At 54.0% G+C, this 11,650-nt stretch overlaps 6 protein-coding genes across 6 annotated transcripts; 2 read left to right on the top strand and 4 right to left on the bottom strand.

The window, feature by feature from the left end:
- Nucleotides 1-154: 154 nt before the first annotated feature.
- N0V96_002410 (uncharacterized protein) lies at nucleotides 155-544 on the top strand (the record flags this gene model as incomplete). The annotated part of the gene is made up of 2 exons (XM_053187551.1): nucleotides 155-380; nucleotides 465-544. 2 exons carry the CDS (start codon nucleotides 155-157, stop codon nucleotides 542-544), a joined length of 306 nt encoding a protein of 101 aa, XP_053055055.1.
- Nucleotides 545-1,110: 566 nt separating this feature from the next.
- Nucleotides 1,111-1,833, top strand: N0V96_002409 (mitochondrial 54S ribosomal protein mL54; the record flags this gene model as incomplete). The annotated part of the gene is made up of 2 exons (XM_053187552.1): nucleotides 1,111-1,492; nucleotides 1,577-1,833. The coding sequence occupies 2 exons, from the start codon at nucleotides 1,111-1,113 to the stop codon at nucleotides 1,831-1,833; spliced, it is 639 nt and encodes a 212-aa protein (XP_053055056.1).
- A 343-nt stretch (nucleotides 1,834-2,176) lies between these two features.
- N0V96_002408 (uncharacterized protein) lies at nucleotides 2,177-3,661 on the bottom strand (the record flags this gene model as incomplete). The annotated part of the gene is made up of 1 exon (XM_053187553.1): nucleotides 2,177-3,661. The coding sequence occupies one exon, from the start codon at nucleotides 3,659-3,661 to the stop codon at nucleotides 2,177-2,179; it is 1,485 nt and encodes a 494-aa protein (XP_053055057.1).
- An 807-nt stretch (nucleotides 3,662-4,468) lies between these two features.
- N0V96_002407 (uncharacterized protein) lies at nucleotides 4,469-5,504 on the bottom strand (the record flags this gene model as incomplete). The annotated part of the gene is made up of 3 exons (XM_053187554.2): nucleotides 4,469-4,935; nucleotides 4,986-5,382; nucleotides 5,439-5,504. The coding sequence occupies 3 exons, from the start codon at nucleotides 5,502-5,504 to the stop codon at nucleotides 4,469-4,471; spliced, it is 930 nt and encodes a 309-aa protein (XP_053055058.2).
- Nucleotides 5,505-6,010: 506 nt separating this feature from the next.
- N0V96_002406 (uncharacterized protein) lies at nucleotides 6,011-7,117 on the bottom strand (the record flags this gene model as incomplete). Its single annotated transcript, XM_053187555.2, has 1 exon — nucleotides 6,011-7,117. One exon carries the CDS (start codon nucleotides 7,115-7,117, stop codon nucleotides 6,011-6,013), a length of 1,107 nt encoding a protein of 368 aa, XP_053055059.1.
- An 817-nt stretch (nucleotides 7,118-7,934) lies between these two features.
- Nucleotides 7,935-9,654, bottom strand: ERG11_2 (Lanosterol 14-alpha-demethylase; the record flags this gene model as incomplete). Its single annotated transcript, XM_053187556.2, has 3 exons — nucleotides 7,935-9,071; nucleotides 9,137-9,334; nucleotides 9,409-9,654. The coding sequence occupies 3 exons, from the start codon at nucleotides 9,652-9,654 to the stop codon at nucleotides 7,935-7,937; spliced, it is 1,581 nt and encodes a 526-aa protein (XP_053055060.1).
- Nucleotides 9,655-11,650: the final 1,996 nt, after the last annotated feature.

The following is an 11,650-nucleotide window of genomic DNA, read 5'->3' as shown; positions in this document are numbered from 1 at the left end:
TTCCTCCAATCCCGACAGCCAGTGGCTCCGAAGTCGACCATCACGAATCCACGAAGCTTAACCTCACTCCGTCCGTGACCTCCGACTTCCCGGCTCAATTCGAACTTCAACCCTTCTTCGAGAAGACGACTTTTGAATAAACAACTCAGTCACGATGCCGACCCCCGAATCCGCGATGTTCCTGGCACAAAAGCCCAAGGTGCCCCCAACCTTCGACGGCGTCGACTACGACGACACCAAGGCATTTAAGCAGGCACAGGACGCCATCATCCGTGAACAATGGGTCGGTGCCATGATGCTGCGTCTTGTTGGCGAGGAATTGGGCAAGTGCTACAAGAAGGAGGGCGTGAACCACTTGGAGAACTGCGGTCACCTTAGAGGTTAGTGGGCCTTTTTCGAGAGACGGAGGGGGCGTATCTTGGCTGGGAGCCAGGGAGAAGAAAAGAAACTGATTGAGTATACAGAAAAGTACTTGCAACTGTTGAAGGAGAAGAAGGTTAAGGGCACATTGTTCGAGCAGCAGAACTACATCAGCAAGCAATAGATGGACTGTATTATGAGGTGGAATAGAAGGGACTGATGCGGAGCAAGGAGCGGCGCTCTCGAAGAAACCTCTTTCAGGATTTAGAAATGAGGTACGCAGAGACGAGGCTGTGACGGTACCACGTCAACTGGCAGGCGCGTGACGGGCGATATCCCTCACGATATGTACAAATGAATCAAACAGGGCTTCTGAGGTTATGCACCTATCCGTTTTCCAGCTTCTGGCCGCCTAATGGCTTTCGAATCAGCCAGCTTTGAAAAGGATCCCGCTACCAGCTAGTAGAGAATCCAAATTATCATCTGTTGTTCGTCAATTGACTCTGATGACGGTTTATAAGTGAGGTCGAGGGTCCGGTGAAGCGCAGTCCCTAGAGCCTCCCATGCCAAGTTGCGCAACAGGCGCGTCCCGCCCGCCCCAGAATTTTTCCACCTCCGAGCTCCAAGCTCACGCATCCTGCAACACCACCAGAAGTTCAGGTTAATCCTCGTCGACGAACAACCTACAGATATATCCACCACCGGTGACGCAAATCTTCTGCGTTCTACGACCCCCCATATACCGAAGCCATGATTTGCAGAACATGTATGCGCCGCGGCGCCGCGGCCCTACCCCGTCTCCAGGCTCCTCGCGCCTCGTCCATCCTCGTCAGACCCTTCTCCCTCTCCGCGCCCTCAAGAAACGCAGCAGAAGCGCCTGCTGCTGCCGCCGCCACCGACGCCAAGGACGCGCCCCCTAAGCTCTCCTCGGCCACCGCCGACATCCCCGAGGCAGCGGCGCCCATCTCCTCCTGCCCGCCCGGCACCGTCCTCAACGGCCTCAACTACTTCAAGAACAAGACGGACCCCGTCGCTCTCCCCGATGAGGCGTACCCCGACTGGCTGTGGACGGTTCTCGAGTCCAAGAGCGAGGCTGTAGAGTCTACGGACGACCTCGCCGCCGAGATGTTTTGTACGTTTCTCTTTTCCCTACCAATTTCCCCTGGCCCAAAAAAACCCCTCGATGAGTACAACATCTAACACACAAAACGCACAGCCAAGTCCAAGAAGCAGCGCAAGGCCGCAGCCAAGAAACAAAAGGCCCTCGAGGCAAAGGTCCTGGCCTCGGGCGACGTCGAGGCCCTCGCGCCAAAGGTCCCGCTGCCGCAGCAGTCCATCAACTTGCCCGGAGAGAAGGGCGGCGACGTCGAGCACAACCTCGAGGCGGCGACCAAGAGAGACGAGCTGCGCAAGGCGATGCGCAAGGACCGCAAGGCCAAGATCAAGGAGTCCAACTACCTCAAGTCCATGTAAGAGGGGGTTCGTTGTGGTCACCTTTTGTTGAGCTTGTTGCATCTTGTATGGTTGCTACATGTGTGGCAGCAGTGGGTCGGGAGTGTGTATCATAGAGAGCTCTTAAAAGGACGGCTCTTGTACAATATCTACGGTCGTCATGACCGGCTTGTTATATCATCACCAAAATATCAGCTGGACGAATAAGAAGAACGAAGTTGTTAGAGCGCTGCGGGCTCTGGTTTCCAATATTAAAAGCTTGTAGGCATGATAACTATACATGGCCGTAGATAAAATTGCTTTGAAGTGGATATTCTTGCCCTTCCGTTTGCAATCCTATTTGAGCGCTTACAGTGCTCCTGCCTTAATCGTCGTCCTCCTCTTCTTCGTTGATAGACGTTTGCTTGAGCGCCAATTCCGCCCTCAGCTGCTTCAACCTGTCCTCTACACGCTTCCGCAGAATCTTGTTTTGTTGGAGAGCCTTCTCCTGCTCCTTCTTTGCAATTTCTGCCTTGAGATTCACGATATCTTCCCTGACGGCCTTGATTTCGTCCTGAGGCGGCTTGTCCTCATCGTCATCATCGTCATCGTCGTCGTCGTCATCTTCGTCCTCTTCACTAGCGACGGACTCATCCCCATCACGTGCGTTGGCTGCCGGTGTGCCAGCGTTCATAGTCATTGGCGTGGCTCCCTCGACTTGTGTTGCTGGTGTGCCAACCTCCGTTGTGGCCTGGTTCATCTCCTCTTCGAAAGCGGCCTCGAGCTCAGCCTCCAAGTCATGGTCATCGTCGTCAAATAGTTCGCCGTTGGCATAGCCCTCAGAGGGGAAGTAGCCGCTGTCATCTGCCTCGCCATCGGCGTCCTGTTCGTCGTCGGAGTACTCGTCGCCAGACTGCATCTTTCTGTCGTCGATGAACTCATATTTGGAGGACATAGCGGCCGCATCGGCCTGCAAGAGTTTCTTAACCTCGTTCTCCTTCAATTCGATCTCTGAGCGACTGATAATTTTTGCGAATCTTTGATTCGTTGCATCGTGCATCGGTGGCGTCAGACCGTGAGGCCACTTGAAGCCTGGCTGAATCATCGCGGGTAATGGTGCCTTCTTTGCCTCTTCGTCACTCTTTACGGGCTGGAAGACCAGCAGCATATGGCAAATGTCAGCTGACTTCATGAGCGTCTTCCGGTCCCAGGACTTCATTCCTTCCGTGATTGTCGGTAGCTCAACCATGACCGCTGCGTATGGTTGGCCTTTGACGACAACGACCGCACGCCGGCTTTCGTCGTCGAAGAACTTCATCATTATATCCGCGCCGCCATCCTTTCGAGGAAGGCCCACCTTGCCTTCTTCGACGCACTTCCTGACGTATTCGCAATGCTCTCCTGGCATCATGCGCAAAATGAACTGCTCCTCGATTGTGGGGTCCTTCTCTTGGTCGCTGGCTTCCGAGTCGTAGCCATCGCCAGGGGGGTGTACTGGTGGTTTGCCTTTCGACTTGACAACTATATGACCTGATCTAGGTGTCGATACGTTCGGCGTCTTGAGAAGCTTGATCTTTTTCGAAGACGGTTGGTTTGCGCCATCGTCATCCTCGTCTTGCTCCCTCTTTTTTGACTCGATGAGCTTGCTCGTGGGCTTCGGTTGACGCCCGGCTTTTGTCTTGATTGGTGTCGGTGCTGCCGGCCCAGCCGGCGTTGGCGGTTGTGATGATTTGAGTTTGATCTTCATCCCGGAGGAAGGTGTCGAAGCTGTAGGTGTCGCGCCGTTCTGCTCGCTGAATGATGTCTGTCGCGAATTTACGCTAAGCTTCAGCTTCGGCCGTGGCGGCGGCGGTGCACTGATGTCTGGCATCTTTGGAGGTCGATCGTCGAATTTATTACGGGTGTTCGCAGTATTTCTGTTTGTCGCATCCAGTGGGTATAGTCAGAGTTGGGAGAAGGATTTCGTTTGTGAAGATCGGAAAGGCAGGCGCGCCTCGATCGTCGCGGGTAGGTTAAGCGAAGCGCATTCGGGGTTCCTTTCTGATTAAAAACGTGGGAAACAATGTTCAAAGATTCGCGAGATCGAATGCGTCAGAGTTGTCGACGTGGAGAAACTCTCGGCAGATCCGTATGCAATATTCTTGAGTAGAGGTTCGAATGTCGGTGCCTCATGGCCGGAGGCGCAAAGTTAGAAGTGGAAGTTGAGGCCCACGGGTAGTAGGTCCTAGCTCACCACGGTACTAAGAAAGGTACCCAAACCCTGGAGGGTAGCTAGCTAATTACCTTACTTCTATCCTGGAGGACCAGCCTTGCAGGTCGCGTGTCGTGTGTGGTAAGCTTTAGCGTGACAAACGCTGGCGGCGTGGCGCACAGACCCGATCGCCCTTTAAGACAACCAGCCGTATTCACCTCGTATCACCTAACTGGTGATGTTACGATACTCAGATCCATCAATATTGGTACGAAACATCTAGTTGGTTGAAAGCATGCTTTTTCAGTATCTACCTTAAGATAACTCTGGATATGAGCTGTGCTGCCACGCTGCCTGTTGAATACCATCATTGCTATTTTCTCATAAAACATTGCGTCCCCTTCTGGTAGCCTTCTGCTGGCCGACAATCATTCTATCAATGTGCTTCGCCCAAAAATCAAATGTTCTGCACCGTGAGCCTGCATTTCACTCCAAATTATCCCGTAGCTTTGAGTCGTCCACAACCCGGCCAATATCATCCCAGCTGAGCTCAGTCCCTATGGCAATGAACCGTGATCCTTTGCGGGTCTTGAGTTTCCGAACTGAGCCAGAAAACCGTTCCAGGAGGTTATCCTGCACAGAGTTGGAAATTTCTTCGTCTTCAATGCCCTGAATGAAATCGTTGATGAATTTCTTCAACTCGTTGCCCCTTCTACGAGGGGTTCGATAGTACTCATCCATTTGGCCTTGCTTGTATCTCTGGAAGATCTCGAATCGCGTTGGGAGGCGCTTGGGAGCGTTGGGCTTTGCCGGTTTGGACTTGGGGGCTCTAGACTTGGATTTGTCGGGGACCGGTTCAGCACGTCTCTTCGGTTGCTGTTGAGGCTTGGATGGTGCCAAGATGGGCCCCTCACTGTCGACAGCTCGAGGCCTCTTTCTAACAACGGCCCGAACTAACACATGTCAGCTTTGTTCTTTGTGGTTTGGGGTTTGGATTTCCTACAGTTATCCGGGTCATCTTGCGTCGCTTTCAAAGACTGCTTAGCGACGAGTTGCTCGACCTTGCGGTCCAAAGCCGCCCTCTCCTCATCGCCTTGGAAGAGCCTATCTGCAAAAACTCTAAGCTCTTCCTCCTGCTTCCGGATCTTTTCCTCTGCTGCTGCATAGTGATTGTTCAGCTCGGCTCCCAGATCATCCAGTCGCTTGGGCATGGGTTGTAGCTCCTGCAGTCTCGTCTCGCTGTTTTTGTTAGTCTCGTCGCTCTTCTCCTGGCGACGAGAGATGTCATCAAGAGTACGACGCATGGTCATGAGCTCTTGGTAGATGACGATGTGGCTCATGCCAAAAGCCATCTGGGTTGCGGGGATGGTGTTTTTCGCAGCGGCGCCATTGTTCTGGATCTATCTTGATGTATCAGAACCCAAGTGATCGTACATAGAGCTCTACTATTACTTACAGATGGTCTGTCAGGGGCAGCTGCGTGTTCGAGGTTGGATGCCGTAGCTGGCCGTTTCTTCGACATTGCTGGCGGCATTGTGATGATTGTAGCTTCCCCTGGTTCACGTATAGGTAGGCTCGGAGAGGAACGACGTGATAGGAGAACACACAGAAGTCAACTGACGAGGACTGGAGGAGAGAAACGTCGAGCTGATTGATAGTACAGAATAAGAGTCGAAGAACCGCCTGAGTCTCGTCTGGCGATGTGTGGAAAGGGATTGAACAGAAAGGAGGGCTTCGATTTCTCCCACAGAAGGCAGGGATGGCCGGTCAGGTGCCTGATCCCAGGGTTTGCATGGCGTCAGAGGAAGTCAGGGCAGGCGCGAGGAGGTTCCTGCCATTCTCAAATGTTTGTTGTGGGAAGGAGCCCAAGCCAGTCACTTGTGCACCTTCTACCTTACCTTATTCCTTGGGGAGCTGTATCTAGCAGGAACTCGATGCGCTCAATCACTTTCAACGATCATGTGTATTAGCTCAATGTCTGACTGCAACTTAGGTATCGCGTACTGGAAACTTGGAAAACCCCCTCCCTCATGCGTGGGCCTGGCCATTTGTCCCCGATCCTCCTCCATTCGTACCTCCTGCCGCCGGCTCCTTCCCATTCCTCGAAGACACACCCTGCCTCGAAGTGCGACCGCCCTGCATCGACGACTCGGCGTCCTCCAAAGTCATGGATGGCTTGCGGTTGGGGACTTCGCCTCCACCGTTCCCCTTGACGGCAGTCCACTTCCCCACGCTCGTTCCCTTCTCCCGCTCCTCAGCAATCCAGCCAAGAAATAACGCAACGTCCTTGGCTACGACGCCAATGACGGCCTTTGCCTGAATCCACGCAGGCAACACCCCCTTCGCGTCCGACGCCGTGGCCATAATCCACTCAATAGCCCCCGTCGGCAGCTTTCGAACCCTCTCGACGCTCACGTACGCGCCCACAACGACACCCTTCTCCTTGACGAGCTTCCCGTGCTCCGAGGCAGCCAGGTCCGAGACGGGTATCGATACCACGACGAACTCGTCCACAGCGCCCTTGGCCCTGGCCGAGATGATGAGCACGGGGAACACGCGGTTCTTGAGCGGCATCCCGAGCTTGTGCTTGATCTCCGACACCCCGACCTTGAAGTCCTCCCACGACAACCCGCCCTCGCCAACGACGATACCGCTGCAATCCCACGCGAGCGCCTCCCGCGCCTCCATCACGTTGGGCGTAAACGCCTTCTCGGCCTCGACGTGGTCGTCCTTGAAACACTTGACAAACTCCTCCCACGCTGCCGTCCCCTTGCCCGGCCGATCCTTGTGGATGCTACGCCGGCACGCCCACGTCTCGCTCGCGATCGACCTGCTGTTGGGCAGCTGATTCCTCGCTGCCTCCTTCTCCAGCTCCGCCGCGGGCACGATGCGCTCGTACAGCTCCACGGGCGCCGTTGACTCGGGAAACGTCTTTGTGCCCTTGGCCTTCCACTCGCTGGGGCGCGCCGTGCCGTCCTTGGGCGCCACGGCGTCGATGAACGGAACGGCTTCCTGGAGCACGGCGATGAGAAACGGCGCCAAGTCCGCCGTCGTGGCGCTCGGCGCCGGGAGCTGCTCCGTCCGGAGGCCCCAAAGGCGGACCAGGGGTCCCAGGTTTTCGTCCTCCGTGTTCATTCCGGCAACGTCCGGGGGTTTGGTGTACGTCTCGACTTCTGACTTTACAAGACTGTAGATCCTGGTTGTAATGCGGATAATGCGTGCTTCCGTCACAAAGAGCTCAAGGTCCCCCTAATCCTGTCGTAATCGTAAATTCCCGACCGGGTTCTTATATGAGACGGGTAGATCGGAAAGCAGTCTGTGGGTTAAGTAGATGAGGTTATGCGACGTCAGTGAGCGAAACTCAAAACCCCACGTTTGGTACGCGGTTGTTCGTAAGGCGATTGCGCGAGGTAGTTTAACAGTGACAATGTCAAAGACTAAAGCTCAAGCTCAAGCTCCAGCTTTGGGATGAGTGTGAGGGAGGGGAGGGATGCGAGGGAAGGGCGGGAGGATAGCTATAGCTCTCTGAGACGTCCTTGCCAGGTTCGCCGCACTGACCTTGAAACAAAACCAGACCGATCAGCCGGACCACTTAGCGACGCACTCGAGTGTCATTATCACCACTCTCAGTAATCTCAGGACCCCGCAAGCTATTAATGCTGGTCTACCCTGTTCCAAGTGCATAATTATTCTCCGAAATCTTCAACAGTAAGAGAAATATCCATAATCTGCACTGGTTGGTGGGATGGACGGTTGGATGGATAGTTGTGATGTCATAACGGTCTTTTTGTATTAATATTATTCGGTGGTGACCGTCTAGTCTGCCACCTTCTGGCGCCGTAGCGCTGTCATGTCTAAGTCTCTTTTATCCCTCTTTACCATGTGATATATAGTCATAATGGTTGGCAATGTACAGTCCTCAACCCAAAAACTCTCCTTTAAAAATCCTCATCTAGGGGTTGCGCTTCTCCCAGTAGATGTTGGCAGGCTCCAATGGCCGTGAGAAAAGGGAGGCGTAATCGGTGCCGTTGATCTTATTGCTACCATCGGCGTTGCGGAACTTGAATTCTCTGACAATCATGGCGGTAATGGTCTGCAGCTGCAGGTTGGCAAAGTGCTCACCGATGCAGCGGTGACGACCGGCGCCGAAGGGGAGGTAAGGCGATCCGGCACCCTTGCTAACCAAGCCGTAGCCGTAGTCGATCTTTTCATCGTCGGCATCTTCGGGGCGTCCAAGTCTGGGAGCGATAGGAGAATCGGCGTCCCAGCGGTGGGGGTTCCACTCCTCGGGCTCGGGGAAGTAAACGGGATCGGAGCCAGAGACACCGGGGGCGGCGAGGAGGGTGTGGCTAGTGGGAATGACAAACTTGGTACCGGGGACGGGCATGGGAGATGTGACGGCGCGCATGATGGAGTGAATGGGGGCGTGCAGGCGAAGAGTCTCCTTGATAATGGCCTGGTTGAGGGGCAGCTTGGCGAGGTCTTCGTAGGTCAGGGGAGGAAGGTCGGCGCCGAGAACACGGACCTGTTCCTCGTAGAGCTCCTCCATGATTTGAGGGTACTGGGCGAGACGGAGCATGATCCAAGAGCTGGTGGAGGAGGAAGAGTGCTGGCCGGCCATGAGGAGGGCAATCATCATGTTGGCGATCTCGTGGTCGGGGACCTTGGTGCCGTTCTTGTAGGTAGAGTTCATCAGATGGGTCATGATATCGAGTCCGTCGGTGCGGCCTTGCTCGCGGCGCTGCTTGATTTCGTCCATGTAGATTTGGGCAACGGTGCGCTGGGCGTGATCACGCTTCTTGTTCCAGGGGAGAGGGGCCCAGTGCAGCACGAAGTTGATGGAGGTGAAGCCCATGTCGAGGTCGTGGTAGAGAGAAGCAAGGGACTCGTCGAACTTGTTGCGGATCTCGGCGCCCTGAAGAGCGTGGGAGGCGGTGAAAATGGTGATCTCGGCCAGCTTAGGGGGGAGGTTGACGACGCCAGACTTGCCCTTGAAGTCGGGGCTGCGCTTGAAGTAGTTGGTAACCTCGTCGGCGATGATAGGAGTGTAGGAGCGGAAGGCTTCAGTGGTGAGGGCAATCTTCATGAACTGGAGGGGCGCGTGGCCTGTCAGCATGCAACTTTGCGCAAATAGAGTTTGGCTTGTCCACATACCTTCTTCTGCTCCATGAGCTTGGCGTTGGGGCAGTCGTAGACAACATCGCGTCCAAAAACGGGAGTGGTCAAAACAGTGTAGATATCCTCAGCATTCACATCCTTGAGCTTGCCGTTGAGGATGAAGTCATTGCCCTGGGTGCCGAGAGCGACCGTGGTCTTCTTGCCGAGGAGAACGAAGGTGAAGACGTCGCCAAACTGTGGAAGCAGCGTGCGTTAGTAAGAGACCACATGAGGTAGGTGAGAGTTAGTTTCGGTGGTGGTGCGCATACCTTTTCGCGGTTGGCCTTGAAGAAAGCTGGGGGGTCCATGCCATAGATGACGGTGCTGCCAATGAAGGGGAACCAGTGGAAGACCATGGGAGGCTCATTCTTGTTCTTGAAGAGGATCTGGTTTGCGACGTTGAGGATAACGGAGACGACCACGACAGCGGCGAAGACGATTGCGACTTGCGACGTAGTTCCTAGAGTCTGGAACTGCTGGGACACCGGTCCTGCGACTTCTTGGAGGAGACCCATACTGGGCAGAGGAGGGTATGAAGACGGAGAATGCGTCAATCGAAGTAATCTGGCGCAGTTGTCGTGTTTGCCTGTGTTTTCGAGAGTAGTGACCGCACGCACAACACGAATATCAGTGGCACGAAGAAGGTGGAAGGCATCGAGAAGGGGGGTCCAGCAGTGGTTTTAAATTATCCATTAATGGGATTAGATACCTGCCGCGTTTTGTTGGGTTCCACATTTTCTTTGCGTAACCAAGGAGCACCACTAAGGTACCTTACGTCTGTGTGCGCCTACCTTACCTCACCTTACCTTACCTAGCCAGCCAGCAGCTAAGCCAATGTACCCACGTACCTATCCAAGGTAAGGAAAGTTGCATGGCGGCCATGGCTAGGCGGTCAAGCATTTCGCATGTCGAAAATTGTCATGGAGCCAAGAAGCTGTGACATCTGGCCACCCGAATCGATTTTGAGGCGTCTGTCACAGGGTTCCTAGCGCATTGTGGCAGAGAAAGCTGCACCGCAACCTCTTCTTCCTTTTGTTTTCTGCCCTTTCTTTCCCATGTTTGCTTGGGATGCCAGGTGCCCCCCCAGTGGCCCCCTTTCCACTCGGAAGCACCTGTGCGTCCCTGTTGGTCCATGTTGGACGTTGCGCCAGAAAATCGGGAACAGGGGAGGGACCAATCGGTGGCACCAGCCTACTCATCCAATGACGGGCCGTTCGTATTCGTATCTGTAGACCCTCCCTGCCTATTCGAGCAATGGGAAATGGGAATGATTCGATGTGTGCTCCAATTCCCCAGACTCTGGAAACCACCTTTTAACGCGATCAAGCCATTTCAAAATTGCCTCGCTGGTGTCGTCAGTTTTGTCATTGCACGCTGCTGTTGTTAACTTCTTCCCTCTCTACCATCTCCAGGGGTCTGGGTTGGCTCCTCCTCTTTCTTCTCATTTGTGTACCAACCCACCTCAGCTCAGCCCAGCCCATCCGTGCCATCCCACTTTGTTTGGAAAATCTGCGAATCCTTCCGAGGCAGGTACCAGAGAAGCAGAGAAAATCGTCTGGCCACTCACATGTGCTCAATTGCCAACCCTGGCAACCCGAATAAGAACTCGAGCGGCTCATGCCGTCCACCTCTCCGATGTCCACTATCACTACCTGCGCCTCCTAACGCGTACTTATTCCTCATACACGTCCACATCAATCTTCGACATCTTCAGCTACACATGGGCAGGTAAAAAGCTGAGTTCGTTTGAAAGCTTCAGGTCTTATCTGCGACAAAGCCTGAGTCCTCTCAAACATAAGCATGGACGTAGATGAGGGGCTGCCATTTACCCCTCCATGAATCCATTCCTCTCATTCAGAATCCACTGAGCTAGAAGTCTAGTGTCTTGAGCCACAAGCAGTACAGGGGTAGTGGCAACGTCTGACTGATGCATCACGTCGGTCTAAGCAAGACAGCCATGCAAGCCAGGTTTCGGCGAGTTAGTCACAAGCGACAACTGTTCGAAATCACTGCAGAGCCTCACTATACTAAATGTTGCATCCTTACAGGTGGACAGTATGTCTTCAAGCGGTGCCACATTACCGGCTGTCCTGTCGAGCATTGATCTTCCTAGACAGCAGTTCCCAGACAAACACACGATCTCTGTGATCGAGCTGTGTTTCTATACTTGTTTCCGGGTCGTGGGTGAACAGCAAGTGACAGTCTACCCCCTGCGAAAGACGAGGGGGGCCGTTAACAACGACGACCTTTTCAAATGGAAACGAAGTCGAAGGCTCAGTCAGGTTTTTCAGCCGACCTATCATTCCGAAGGACGTTCACTCCTTTGACTTATCATGATAAATAAGTAAAGAGCAAGCATTGCCGAAGTGTCCATGAACTCTTGCTGCCTCAGGACTTGCTGAGTGGTGACGCATGATGCAAAACATCGCGCCAAATTGTTCGAGTATATTCATGTTGCTCGCAACAAATCCGACGCAAACCCTTGGATAATTTCGGTTTTGACTGTTGACA

Source organism: Colletotrichum fioriniae (genome assembly GCF_027942845.1).
Source record: "Colletotrichum fioriniae strain IMI 355084 chromosome Unknown scaffold_2, whole genome shotgun sequence".
In the NCBI taxonomy this organism is placed as follows: Eukaryota; Fungi; Ascomycota; class Sordariomycetes; order Glomerellales; family Glomerellaceae; genus Colletotrichum; species Colletotrichum fioriniae.
This window is presented reverse-complemented; position numbering and strand designations above follow the sequence as displayed.